The 14,732-nt window shown below is 40.5% G+C and overlaps 1 protein-coding gene across 1 annotated transcript; it reads left to right on the forward strand.

The window, feature by feature from the left end:
- The first annotated feature begins 3,109 nt into the window (after positions 1 to 3,109).
- Positions 3,110 to 14,114, forward strand: ipo4 (importin 4). Its single transcript, XM_032550910.1, is given in 36 exon segments — positions 3,110 to 3,504; positions 3,809 to 3,895; positions 4,277 to 4,356; positions 4,452 to 4,493; positions 4,581 to 4,710; positions 4,817 to 4,996; positions 5,399 to 5,464; positions 5,577 to 5,678; positions 5,778 to 5,861; positions 5,968 to 6,123; positions 6,206 to 6,259; positions 6,344 to 6,453; positions 6,534 to 6,642; positions 6,839 to 6,968; positions 7,146 to 7,159; positions 7,161 to 7,260; positions 7,365 to 7,478; positions 7,588 to 7,616; positions 7,618 to 7,712; positions 7,907 to 8,018; positions 8,108 to 8,241; positions 8,324 to 8,401; positions 8,507 to 8,563; positions 9,823 to 9,929; positions 10,030 to 10,208; positions 10,210 to 10,224; positions 10,306 to 10,356; positions 10,509 to 10,604; positions 10,606 to 10,635; positions 11,492 to 11,718; positions 11,809 to 11,881; positions 11,883 to 11,942; positions 12,038 to 12,055; positions 12,057 to 12,143; positions 12,909 to 12,978; positions 13,165 to 14,114. Coding segments are annotated over 36 exon segments (3,273 nt in total). The 5' UTR covers positions 3,110 to 3,438; the 3' UTR covers positions 13,296 to 14,114.
- The last annotated feature ends 618 nt before the right edge of the window (positions 14,115 to 14,732 follow it).

The raw sequence follows: 14,732 nt of genomic DNA on the forward strand, positions 1-14,732 counted from the left end.
AAATGGAACAGATGCAGAGTTACATTCATCCGTCCAGCGCTGGGGCCACAGTTAGCAAACCTTAGGGGTGACACCAAGTGAGGCAAAGATTGTAGCGTGACTTTAGCTCTTTATTCTTTTCTGCAATCTGTACCCTCCCTAAAGGATAATCTAATCAGTTTCAGACTGTTTTTGTATGACTGCCTTTCAGACACACATAAACATGGTTAAGCTGCAGCTTGTGGAAGTAAAAAGCAGTTAAAAGAGGCTAAAAGAGATAAAAGAGAGAAAAGACAGAACCTACAACAGTTTTATCTACAGAGCATGCCTACATTTTTTTGTCTCTTCTTAAAATGATTATGTCGTTTAAGCATCTAGAAAAGTCTGAATTGTTGCATATTGTTTAACTTAGTATTGGATTTTATGCCTTTTAACCCAAGAAGAAGAGAGAAGCTCAGTTTTGGGCTTTGAAATAATTATATGATCTGGAGTGAGATGATTGTTGTATCAGAAATACATTAATTTGCAAATAAAAATATAATAAAAATTTTATAATATAACAGAAACCCTCGTCAATGCATACTAATCATACCATTTGACATTTATTTTTGCTGTCGGAGGTGGATAGTAACTGTTTACATGTGCCTGAGTCACTTACAAAAAAAAAGCGTACTTCTTGGAGTTGTTTTAGTGCGCTGTACTTTTTACTTTCACTTTAGGTAAGATTACTGTGATTATTACTTGAGAACAATTTCTAGTCACTTTTACCAGCTGCCGCTTCTATTAGACCAAAGCAGAATAGTTTGACATTTTTATTTGTGTATTTATTGCACGTCATATAGTAACCGCAGCATTCACCAACATGCTCACATGTTTTCCTAATATCGAGCAGCCGTAGTCTGTGCCAGGAAACCAAGCACAAGCTGTAGTTATTCTAATAGAACAGGGTCATACATCCAACCACAATTGTACCACAAGCTGTTTAATGTTGTACAGAAAGTAGGTGATTTATCTTCAAATGACTAAAAGAAATGTAGCCACATTTTAGTCCCAACTCATGTATATGTTTGTGCCTGCATTTGTAATTTTGACCCCATTTGGATTAAAGAAAGCCAGAGCTGCACAATGCAATTGTGAAATACTGGGATGATGGTACATGCACTTCCATTCGCCTATGATTTAACCACGTTCCTCTTTTTTTTTTTTCTGATTGGATGGACTTCAAAGGAGAGTGAAACTCCATCCAACCAGTCAAATATATTATTGTTATTCATGATGGAATGCGATGCAGTAGAAATATAAAACCCTCCCAAAAGCCACATCCAAGCAGTTCTTTGCATTTTCACTGTTGAAGACCTTAACATTAGGATGAATTGAACTGCAATTCCAATATTTAGCATTGTAGCATGAGTCAATTTATTTAGATGTTGAAAGTTTATTAACGTGTGACTGGAACCTTATATCCTATAAATTACTTTCAACTAATATTACTTCAAAACAAGCAAACAGCACACCTACCGTATATTGCCAAAGCTATTTGCTCCTCTGCTTCAGACTATGAACGATGTTTAGAAACATGTTTATGGGACTTTTGACCATTATTTCGAACATGTAAGTGTTTTTTAAAATTTTTTTTAAAGTATATCCCTGCAGTCACACTCTGAAGAAAAAGACGTCTTGAAAAACAAACGGGTTTCACTTTCGGCAGTGGAGCCAAAGAGGAAGGGGGGGGAGGGTGTGTGTGTGTGTGTGTCTGGGTGTGTGGGGGTATGTGTGTGAAATCTAATTGTCCCCCCTTCAAGTGCCAATTAAATCATTTTATTTCCATTCTGTAGTCATCAAGCTGAACATTTAGCTTTTTCTCTGTAGTGAGAACGTTTTTGAAATCAGGTAACATTTCACCAAATGAAGTGGTTAGAAGAGGGCAAAACGCTGAGCACTCGCTCCCCTCGGCGGGAGAAAAAGCCCGCAGAAGCGGATCAGCTGCGCTAAACGCTCCAAAGTCTCTGGGCCATTAAAGCGTCCAGATCAGAGCTGGTACTCTGACAGATATTGTTTTTATAATGATCGATAAGAGAGCTCCGCGATGTTCCTCTGTGCGCTAAAGTTGAAACCGTCTGCGCATCACGTGGTCAGCTGCGCGTCCTCACAGATACGAAACCAGCAGATACTCTCTCTCTGTACTTCAAAAGACGAGGGTGAGGAGATCCGACAGAGTACTTAAGTCACGTTTTTACTGGTTTCGTTTTCAGACCACCATTAGCGTAAGCAGAGTCAACTATATTGTATATTTGTCGTTGGTCATCTGATGTGTGACTAATTGGAGCGTAAATGGACTGAACTTATATAGCGCTTTTCCAGTCATTTTGACTCAAAGCGCTTAAAGGTGGAGCATTTAATGCGCAATCATTGTCCAGCGCACTGCGCTTGTTTCTGTCTAACAGACATTGTTTCTTTCCTTCCTCAACAGTCAGCTGCTACTCTTCTATTTAAACTACAATAAGTAGATGAACACAACTTGATCACTGTTGTGTTTTCTTGTTCACGTACTCATATTTGCAATGAAACACACTTCTTTTCGTTAGATAGCTGTGTTCGCTTTATTGCTAACGTTCAGGTTATAAACTTCTTCACTTCCATGGGTTAGAGCAGTGCTGCCTATACACAAGAACTCGCTCTCACTGCCCCCAGTGGACAACAGCAGTACAACATGCTACATAAACAGAAAGTGACAGGATACAGAACTTGCCACTGTGCCTTTCAAAGTAAATTAGAAAACATGAACACATAACACAAAATAACTCAAAGACAAGTTAAGATGAGAACATATTCTAACAATCACACATTCTCTTTAGGTTTTCTCTGTGTACTGCAAACTCATTAAATGCATTAGAAGCTCGATTAAAAAACAACTGGTCAAATACGGAAAATATTCAGTTAACACGACCTCTCTTTCTTTTCTTTTATTTATATATATACATATTTATATATATATAAATAAAATATATATATACATATATGATTTTATTATTATTATTATTTTTAATATTAGTCTTCAGTATGTTGCAGTTGTCCTCCTTTCCAATTGTTGGCGCTGTTTCCACTCATTATTCTTAAGAATGTGCATGTCCCTTTAATTCAGCTCACATGGAACTCCTGGCCGGTGCTCTGTCCCGCGTGCTGTCCAAACGTTCCAGAGCGGATCTGACCGAGCCAGAGACTGATACCTGTCATTGCTACTCAGTGACTCCTCACAGTCAGACACACGCGGTTTTTTTCAAGGGGTTTTCTCTAACAGACTCTCGAGTTAGCATTCCGACCAACAGCAAAAGACTTTGTTTACATGACTGGGGCCACGTCGCGAAAGGACCGCTTACTCTTCAATCTGTGTTATTGAGCGATATTTACACGTTAACGGTCGCCTAAAGAGCAGGTGGAGATTTCATCGAAACTATCAAGATGATAGAAGAGCTCGAGCAAATCCTGTTACAGCTGACACAGCCTGACAATGCCATTATACAGCAGGTAATAACTGAAGCTAGCCTTTTTTTTCTTTCTTTTTTTTTAGCTCGTGTCGAGGGAAAGCCAGATAACTGCTAGCAGCGGTTAGAAATAACAGCTCGGGAGTTAGTTAGGTTAGCTAACTTAACGGTTGAAATCAAATGACAGTTTAACGGTCAAGCGGTTTGCTTAGATACGGCCAAGATCTCCTGAGCAACCGCGTATTTATGTCTACTGTCTGTAAAGTTGGAGTAATGAACATATGCTGTTGTTACTGTCAACCTAGGCAGTTTTTTGACGACACCCCCAATTCCCCTCCCTTTTTTAGGCCACAGTCCAGCTGAAGCAGGCTTTCAAAGACCCAGCTATAATACCAGCCCTTTGTGCTGTCATGAGTGGCTCCCAAAACCCTGAGGTATGTTGAAGCAGTTATAGCATGTGTTGCTATAGAAACGCCATTGTTGAGTAGGTGTTTGAAAAAAAAAAAAAAAAGCCTGTGTTCACTTGATGAAACTCCTCCTGTGTCCTATGATATTTGGCAGGTTAAATCATAAGCTTGATGTTTTATTTATTTATTACCACACAATTCAAGACCAAGACAACAGTGTTTGCACATATGGCAAAAAAGTCAAAACATTTCTACATGTCTGCATGGGGGTTGGACATATACATAAACAAGGAGTTTTTTAAGCATGTTATTCATAATTTAGATGACTATGGCTTGCAGCGATTATTACTATTGTCATTGTAAATTCAGCAACATCTACGTGTTCTCTGATTTACTGCTTGCATGCAGATTCGCCAGTCAGCCGCGGTGATGCTGAGGTTAAGAGTGAAGAAACATTGGAATAAGATCAGCCCTAATGACAGAGAGAGGTCTGCTTCTTCTCTTTAATGAAATATTAGAATTGTCCTACTTAAATCAACGTCACCCAGGCCTGGTTGTGACTCTGTTTACCTTTTTCTTCAAGCCTAAAAGCGGTGGTGCTCCAAGCCTTCTCCCTGGAAGCAGAGTAAGCGCTTGATAAATCCACAGGAATAACACGTTAATGTGTACTGCAGATTAACACCGCGTAATGTTCCATATTGATGCGTTGCAGACACAAGGTGCAGCACTCTCTCTCCCAGCTGTGTGCAATGATGGTCAAACATGAAACCCCAGACCGCTGGCCCGCTCTGCTGCAGCTCCTCAACCAGTCCACCAAGAGCGCCAATCCTCACGACAGACGGGTACACCTAACGTTTAACAGCTACAATTCATAATGTTTTTTATGCTATGTTGCTTGCATGTTGCTCTTGGTTTTAGTTGGTCATTTCAGCTGTCTTGTCCCGACAGGTTGGTCTCCTGCTGCTGAATAAAGTTATAGAATCCAATCCTGAACCTTTCAAACCTCACTACTGCCAGCTGCTGCACCTGTTCAGCACCGTGCTGCAGGACTACAGCAACCCCTCAGCACTCTACTACTGCATCCTCACCCTCACCGCCATTACTGCGTACACCGGCACCGAAGAGATGGTGAGCAAGTTTAGCTCACCGTTTGGCCTCTCCTGGCTAAATGGAAGTGGGAGGTGCCAAACATAAGAGTTAAAACATTTTGTGCTTCAATTAGAGGTGGGCAATATGGACTTAGAATATTATCACAATATTTTTAAAATGAAGATAAACTATGTTCTAAAGTACTTCATTTTTAGGCAACTGCATGAGAGAAAATATTAAAATTAACCTTTGGCCAATTTTTTAAAACATCAACTGAATTTTTTTGAGACAACAGTAATTTAAAATTCTTGTCATGTCAAGATTTTCATGATGAATGAAATGATGAATGCCCATACCTAGTTTCAATTATTATTATTTTTATGTTCTTCAGAGGGTTTTTTTTTACTGACTTATTTGACAGTTTACTTTATTGTTCTGCAGAAGGAAATGCGTGCCATCATTCCGAGTCTGATTCTTGCTCTGAAACACCTCATCAAAGCAGACGAGGTAACTTCTTTTCAAAGCATTTCCTGTTTTATTCAGATGTTGCCGAGTCAGGTTTGCCTGAGGAGACATGCAGTGTTTTAACTTGTAGGTTTTGTGATGCTTGTCTGCTCAGACCCAAGCCATTGAAGCCATGGAGGTGTTAATTGAGCTAATGGAAATTGAAGTGTCCATCATTGTCCCCCACATCGCAGACATTGTCCGCTTCTGCCTGGAGGTGAGATGTAAATTTGATCATTTTTTAACTCCCGTATTATCTCCTGAAGTACTGTAGTTTTAAATGAGTCCTGTGTCTCAATGCGAGTTTGTGTTTTAGGTGGGCAGTGACACTACGCTGAGTGACTCTTTGCGAGTGAAAGCGCTCTCCTGCATCACCTTCCTCATCAAGCTGAAAAGTAATGTAGGTAGAAACGCTCACCCTCCCACCGATAGCTTGCAGTTTATCCTCTCTTTGACTAAGTAATAACAAAAAGCTAAAATCTCAATGAATCCTTTGTTTCCTGCAGTCGGTGTTGAAGCTGAAGCTACTAAATCCCATCCTGCAGAGCATTTTCCCCATTCTGACTGCAGCGCCCCCACCTGGCGAGCAAGACCCAGAGGATGAAGAGGACGATGGTGGCGACCCCAACGACAGCGATAACCCCAAACACGGCGCGGCTCAGGTTGAGATAAGGGATGTCAACATCACTTAGCGACTCAGAAAAAGCTTTGACTTCATACTTTTTTTTAACTTTTTTTTTTTAGATGATTGACACTATGGCGCTCCATATGCCTCCAGACAAACTGTTTCATCAACTTGTACGTCATTCAGATGTTAATTATCATCAGTTTATCCGCGCCGTATGAGCTTTCTAATGTGTTAACTGCATCCTGTCCTGTTAGGTGCCCCTAACTCAGGCCTGCCTTAGCAGTGAGAACCCTTATCAAAAGAAGGGCGGTCTCATGTGTCTCGCTGTGCTGGCTGAGGGGTGTGCAGACTACATACGCTCCAAGTATGTTAGAAAAGGACAAATGGTCAAAATGTCCAACTGATGTAGATGTGAGTCTGATGAAGTCTGTGTGTGCTTGGCAGGATGCTGTCATCGGTGCTGCAGACTGTCTGCCAGAGTCTGTCAGACAGCAATAGGGTGGTGCGCAGCGCCGCCCTTTTTGCTCTCGGACAGTTTTCTGAATATTTACAGGTGGGTGGTTTTAATCACAAATAAGTGTAAAATATACTTTTACAGAGGTTAAAAACAAAGAAACACATATCTCCAGAAGAAGTTCCACTATTATTGGCATGTTTGATTGTTTCTGAACCAAATTGCATGCTAGTATGCTAACACACCTCATGTGAATATAACTGACTGTCTTTGTATTTCATTCTGCACCTTTCAGCCTGAAGTGAGTAAGTACTGTGCAGAGTTGATGCCTTTGCTGCTGGGATACCTCACGTCCCTGAACGAAGCCAAGATCGGCCACGTCACAAAGGCGTTTTATGCTCTGGAAAACTTCATGGAGAACCTGGGTAAGAAAGGTTAACGGTTAATTCACACACTATAAAGCTGATCTCTAATCCAGGCCTTAAATAGTCAGCACTTTTGACAAAACTCAAATTTGATTTTGAAATTTTCCTTTTTAAAGTTTCCTGACGGAATAATTTATTAACTGGAATCTTTATGTACTTTTTTTTTTCTTTAAACAGGATCTGATATTGAGCCCTTACCTCCCCACCCTGATGGAGACCATGTTGTCTGCCCTCAGGAATGCAGAAGACCTGAAAATCAAAGAGCTGGCCGTGTCGGCTATAGGTGCTATAGGTGAGGATTTATTCAGAGTCAAACTTTCTGAAAGCAACCAGAAGGCTCTTACAAAAAAACAGGTCCATGTCTTCTTCTTCATTAGTCGTCTTTTATGTTCTCAGCTAATGCAGCCAAGGAGTTGCTGGTTCCCTATTTCCCTCCAGTGATCGAAAGCCTGAAAGGTTTTCTCATCGCCACCACAGAGGAGATGAGGCCTCTGCAAAATCAGTCCCTCGGTAAATAAGCCACATTTTCTTTAATTCAGTTCTCAATCCAAAACTGACGACAACAAACTTGTTGTCTAGGTTGTATCGATGACGATCTCGACTTTGTTCCTGTTTTCAGACACTCTATCTGTACTGGCCCGCATGATTCGGCAAGGAAGTCTTCAGTCCTCTCGCTGCAGAATGTATTCAGCTCGGACTCAACCTCACCGACACCATTGACGATCCTGACCTGCGACGATGCACGTATGTCAGTTTTCTTTTTGTTTTGTTTTGTTTTTTGTTTTGCCCCTGCTATTAAGCCACACCAAACGCCGCATGCATAAAATAAACCAAATTCACTCTTTGGTTTTGCTTGAACTCCAAAAACCTAAAGTCCGAGGGAACAGTTTTCGTGCTGAAAGTGTTTTTCTAAGAGTTTCCTCCCTCTTTACAATCAGGTATGGTCTGTATTCAGCTGTCTCCACCGTCTCGCCCGAAAGCCTGATCCCCCACCTCACTGCCATAACAACTGTGATGCAGCTCGCTCTGAAGTCTAATGAAGGCATCACGGTACAAAGTGTTCACACACACACATGTGCACACACATCCCTCTGCGGGTATTCTCTGAACTGAAGTCCACTATGAAAACTGATTTCTAGGCCCACCTCGACGAAGACAAGACCTTCGTCCTGCTCGACGACGACGACGACGATAACGGCAACAACGCAGGAGGAAAAACCGACGAGGACTTTTTGGAAGACGACTCGGAGGCAGACATCCACGACGTCGCAGGGTGGGTTCTGCCACATAATCACCGCCACATCTGCTGGTCAGAAACGGATCGCTGTCATTCTGCTTTGTCTCACGTGTTGCAGGTTCAGCGTGGAAAACGCCTACATTGATGAGAAGGAGGATGCCTGTGAAGCCCTGGGAGAGATCGCCTTAAGCACAGGGTAACACATTTTCACTTTCTGCTGCTTTGAATATTTGATTTTATTTTTTTCCCAGAACTTGCTTGTGGAATATTCACCTGTTGTTGCTCTGGGCTGTCACCGCAGGGTCGCCTTCCAGCCTTTCCTGGAGTCCAGCTTCCAGCAGGTGTTTGAGATGAGAGATGTAAGTCACTCTGGATGTTCGCTCAGCCTGGTCACAATGTCTTTGACTGGTTCCATTCAGTTCACTAATTTATGGCTCCAGTGCAGCTTATAACCTTTTTAAACTTTAATTCATGGTCAGAAAAAAAAATGTCTCTAACTAATCTATTCTTTAAAGTTGTGTTGATATCTGTAATCCAAACACTAGTTTTCTGTATTATGCAATTTATTTACAGGGTGTCATTACGTCCTTAAAATGTCTTAAATTTAAGTCAAAAAGTAGGTTGGCGGTAATATGTTATTTAATCTTGTATGTTCCAAGTGGGTGTTTTTTTTCTCGAGGAACTCAAAGTTTGAGTCGCCCTCAAGCATCTTTATTGGGTTCTGTGACTCGATATCGTTGAGGCTACCACTGACTAGCTGCTAATATACCGTTGCTAGCTAGCTTACCCATGTGTCCGTCATGGGTAAGTGTAAATTTATTGCCAGCTGGCTGGACATAGATTGCTCATTTCTGTGGATATACAGGTCTTGAATCCCATTGATTATGGTCTTTAAAAGTCTTAAATGTTACTTGGTGAAGCCTGCGGAAGTCCTGAAGGTCAATTCAGGTTATTTTATTCATGATTACTCGAACAGTGTTACCACATGCTTAAAAGAAATGACAAAAAAAAATCACTTTTTAAATTAAGTTCATTCTTATACTGAAAAAAAATTCAACGTGAAGAAATGTTTTCCTTAATAGACTATCTGCAATAATTTTTATGTTGCTCTTTAGGTAATAGCCTTTTTTTGGTCGTATGCTTTAGTTCATTATTCTGTTGGAAGACCCACTAATGACTCAGTTTAAGTCATCATTTACTAATTTGAATGTTCATAAATGTTCATAAACGATGTTCCTTTTTCAGTAAAATTAAAGCAGTAGTTTGGGATACAGTTGTGATTTAGCTAAGAACAATCTAAAAATGGGATTTAGGTTGTCTCGCTAGCTGCAAACGTGGACAGCATTGTATTACAGCTGTCCCCTTCCTTTGTCTGCTGCCTATTGTTTAGCTTTGTGCATAACTGCAAAACCTTAGTGGCAGAAAGATAATATATAATGAGTGTGTTATTGACCGCCCGCTCACCGTTATTGATTCTACAGTTACAGCGGCAGAAAACTGAACAGCCCAATATTTGCTGCCGCAGGAAACTCCAGCAGTACTTTTTCTAATGTGTGCTTTGTGTTTCCATCGTGGGGATTTGCTCGGAGCAGCACTAATAATGTGTTCTCTCCACAGTTTCCCCACTGAGGACGTCCGCCGGGCAGCACTGGGCGCTCTGGGTCAGTTCTGTCAGGCTCAGCACAAGGTCTGGACTGAGAATCGCACTGAGACCAACCACCAGGGTATAGCAGAATATTATTAATGAATATTTCATAATTAATATCCAGCGACAGTTAAAAACATTCTCTTCTTCTTTCCCTCCCGACTTCTCGGGCTTATCAGCCCTGATGAAGTTGATGGACGTGGTTCTCCCGTGCTTTGTGGAGACGGTGCGGATGGACCGGGAGCGGCCCGTCGTCATGGGCGTCCTGGAAGCCATGAACGCCATGATCAAGTCCTGCAAGGAGGAAGTGTTCAGAAACCCTTCACACCTCAAGGAGATCAGCAACGTCATCCGAGACTGTGCTGAAGAAAAAGGTGAGGGGGGATAGAACAGGAAGCTGGAGTAAGTTTCAATATTAAAGAATGACAAGAGTAAGTGTTTTCTCTCTTCATTAGACTGCTTGCCAAGACAGTAGCACCGACGAAGTTGATGATGAAGAACAACAGGTACTTCAACTATCAATGTTCCACTCTGTTTAGATTTAAATAGTTGAATAATACCTCAGTATTTGTATATAATTTATTTCACATAAAGTGCAAATGTTTGTCCACCAAGGGAGGTGGTATTTATTGCACTCTTTATTGCGTTTTTGTTTCAGGCAGAGTTTGATGCTATGCTGCAGGAGTTTGCAGGAGAAGGGATTCCCCTGGTGACCGCCAGCGTTCCCGCAGAAAAGTTTGCTCCTTACCTTAACTGATCTAATGCCTCTCATCATGAGCAAAGCTGTAAGTCTAAGAAAGCTGACGCAGATGTGGATTATTAGTTAGGCTGATGCGAACTTAAATCTGTCTTTTTCTAAGTCACACTTCATGTTGTAATTCCAGTAATTTGGAATTAGTGGTGACAAAGATTTAATATGGGCAAAACGTGGTTTTATTATTATTGACACCTTATAAACAAAAAGAAGTCCTCCATGAATTACTTGATGGATGGATAAATCCATTAATGGAGAGGCAAATAGATTAATCAGCCTTCACGGAATACAGTAAAGGATTAAAATATGGAAATGCAATATAAATATTTTAATGCTTTCTATTTTTTATACTTTTCCAGATCTCGGAAAAAATACTTAAATTAGGAATCATAGAGGTGCTTGAAATCCTTGAAAATGCTTGCATTTCAATTAATGTTCTCAAGATTTAGAAAGTGTTTTAGTTCTGTTTAAAGTGCTTAAAATTCAAACTGCTGTTTTATAGAAAAGTGCATTCTAACATTCGATTAAAAGCCTAAATTTTGAAGTGCATTATTTACAGTTGAAACCAGATATTTTCTTACACCTAATGAAAAAACAAGGACACATTTATTCTTTTACTGTCTGAAGTTAAATCATGTCAGATATATCATATAATAGTGAATTGAAAAGGTCGTTTTTAGTTCTGTAGTTTTTCTTTTTCTTATGATGATGGAAAAGTTCGAAAACTAACCTTGAATACTATTGATAAGTGCTTGAATTTTGTTGTGGAAAAAGTGTACAAACCCTGTTCAATTCCAAACCGTTACTGTTGCTTTGTGAAATATATATATACGTTTCTTCATATTTGGATGCTTTTTAAAAATGTTTTTAATTTATTTCCTTAAAAGAAATCGTCCTGCACGGTGGCCGATCGCTCCTTTTCCTTGGGGACGATTGGAGAAATCCTCCACGCTCTGGTGAACGTGTCAGGAGGTCGGGGGGTGGCGGGCCGACTGTCCAATCGCCTGCTTCCCGTTCTGGTCGCCGGAGTGAAGGACAGCGACGCCGAGGTCCGCAACAACAGCGTGTTCGGGCTGGGGTGCCTGGCTCAAGCCGCCGGACCGCTCGTCGTGTCGTATCCTTTTAATCTGTCCGTTTTTCCCGTGACTCGTGGGTTCCGCCCTCCGTAACGCTTTGAGTCGATCCTTATCGGAACGCCACGCAGAGACTATCCCATGATGCTGTCTGTGTTTTCAAACATGCTGGGCAAGGAGTCCGACCTCCGAGTGATCGACAACCTTGTGTGCTGCCCTCTGCAGGATGATCATGAGCAACGTGGACGCCGTCCCTCTGGAGCAGGTTGGTTCCACTTCAACGAGCCTTGCTTCACATTCGTGCGGAAAATTAGCCAAATAAAAAAAACTGTCCACAACATGAGCTATTTTTAATTACAGGTTGTAACTGCTCTGGCGAACACATCTTCCACTTAAAGAAGATCAGGAGGAGAACCAGACGGTGTTTAACTGCCTGACGATGCTCTACAAACACAATCCTGTCCTGGTACGGCAGAAACCCACTTTCTGTTCAACACTCCTGCTCCAGACTGGAAAATAGTTCACACCTGCCTATGTTTTTGTCAAAGCAGGGCATAAAGTCACTGTAAAAATCCCTCTTTTTATTTTAAGACCTCTAAAAACAATCTAAAACCAAGTAAAAATAATGAAACTGTAGAGAAGGAAAGCTCTATTTCAGAATGTTTTCAGCAGTAATGACCTGAAGTCATCTCTTCTAACGTTTACATTCTGCACTGCAAAAAACAAACCTTTCCAAGTATTTTTGGTCTAGTTTCTAGTGCAAATATTTTTGAATTAAGATAAAACTAATTGACAAGTAACTTTTCAGCAAGCTTGTTTTAAGTCAGTAATTCTGTTATGGTAATGAAATGGTGCTAGTAATAATTTCATGGGCAAAATGTCTTGTTAGAAGTGAAAAATCTGCCTAGTACTTTTTCATCAATATGAAGGAACTATTTATTTAAAACAAGCTCATCTATCTCGCTGAAAGGTTACCTGTTTGTTTTGTCTTATTTCAAGAGTACTAAGATATTCACACTAGAAACTAGACCAAAAATACCTTTCAGTGTATTTTGTAGCCCTGAACCAAACACTCGACAACCTTTGTGTCCTGTTTCATCTTTTATTATATTTCTTAAATATATGTTAAACATAGAACATGTAAAAACCTAATAAATGCAGCATAAGACAAAGCTTTGTGTTTAGATTCCAAAGGCTCTGAAAGCTCTGTTGCTCGTCTTCTCTTGTTTAGGTGGTGAAGTTAATCAAGCCCATTGTTGCTGCTTCCAGTCACGTCGTTGGCCACAAGGATGTTGATAAAGGTGAACCTCATTCATCTGTGATCTCAGCCATCGATGACCGTTTGAAAATGTGTGGTGCTGCAGTTGGGATTCAGAGCTGCCGTCTGTGCAGAGCTCTTCACTATTCAGTTCAGCTGCACTAATCTGTCTTCAATGATGAGCCTGTCCACACCGAGTCTTAGTTTGTCCTCTCATCTTCTCTCCCAGAAACCCAGAGCACCGTGGTTTCGCTGATGAAAGAATTGGCCCACAAGCATGGTGCAGAGTTCCAAGCAGCGGCGGCCTCCCTCCCCGCAGAGCAGCAAGCCAAACTCGGCGCTGCCGTCACCTCCTCGTAGCCCCAACACGTTCCTCGTCTTCCCTTCAAACAGTAAAACAGTCTGACAGGACAACGAATGTTGCACTGTAGGAGGGGAAGGGGGACGTTTGTCTGTTTGACATAAATATAGCACTTCAGCCACTCTACTGGTTTTACTGCATTCATAAGTTCTTTGTCTAATTTATTTGCATCCCAGTCTCTTGTGTTAAACGTTTCAAAGTTCATTCGGTATTTAGAAGTTCTGTTTAACATTCTCTTTGAATTCTGGTTTTTGTTTATCTTGTAAAATTATAATTTTCACTCAAACAGCGACAAAGTTTACAGTTTCCCCCGAGTGGTATGAGGTAAGGAGTTTAGATTACTGATTAATTTCCTGATAAGTTCACCAGTTTTTGTTCTGAACTCATTTAAGTGCCTATTTTTTTTCCATAATCTTATGCAAAGTAGAGACTGTTTAACCTATGAGGTCAATTTCCACTGCCTCATACAGAGATCTCTTTGTAGTTTTACACCATTAGTGGTCTAATACCACCTCACAAACTAGAATTCACTCAAAAAACTCTTACTGTTTTCTGATTTAAACGGTTATTATTGCTCAGTAAGTTATCCTGTCAGTATATGCTGCACATCTCCCATCTTATGATCACACGTGTTGCAGAAAGTATAAAACAAAATAAAACGGTTGCACAAAAGCTACCGTATTGCAACTTTCATATCTGGTTAACGTTATAGTTAGGTGATGTTTAAAATTGAAAATGCATTTGAAAAAACACCACCAAAAAGCTAAATTTTCCAACATGTCAACTCTGATTTTGTCAATAAATCTACTCCTTGTTGATTCATGTTTGTTTTTTTTTCTTCTTTGTTTTGTGTTTTTGTTATCCTGTCACGCATCAGATGTCTCGTTGATCCCAGGCTGACGGTTTTCCAGGCCTAACGTCACGGTCATCTCCACAGGCTTCAATTTGTTCTCCCCTAGGAGCAAAAAGACATCGTTGTGTTATTGCCGTTGTAGATAAGAAACAAAAAAGTAAATTCCCGCCAAAGAATCTCAGAAAGTTTCTAAAAAAAAAAAAATAGAGAGAGTGGAAATTTCAGAGTTAGAACATTTGCTGGAAAGACCTTACCTTTTTAAGCTCAGAAAACTTCCAAAGGTCAAAAAAAATCTTGACTTTTGGAATGTGGAAAAAGTTTGGGCTTTTTTCTACAATGTTTATCATATCTTCTTCAATGGCCCTGTAAGCTGTTGTACACCTCTGTACAATCACTTGCAAATGTTCTCAGACTTAGTTATGTTACAACCATATACTTACTAGTGCTTTATGAAAAGGAAAGAAAATAATGCATAGTTTTCAGACTAGGACCACCATTTAGCATCTCTGTTTACAGCTGAATTTTTGTCCACTCATTCTTGCTGAGTGGCAGTGAGCAGTTCTTATTTTTCAACTAGAGAAAA

Source organism: Xiphophorus hellerii, chromosome 21 (genome assembly GCF_003331165.1).
Source record: "Xiphophorus hellerii strain 12219 chromosome 21, Xiphophorus_hellerii-4.1, whole genome shotgun sequence".
Classification (NCBI taxonomy): domain Eukaryota; kingdom Metazoa; phylum Chordata; class Actinopteri; order Cyprinodontiformes; family Poeciliidae; genus Xiphophorus; species Xiphophorus hellerii.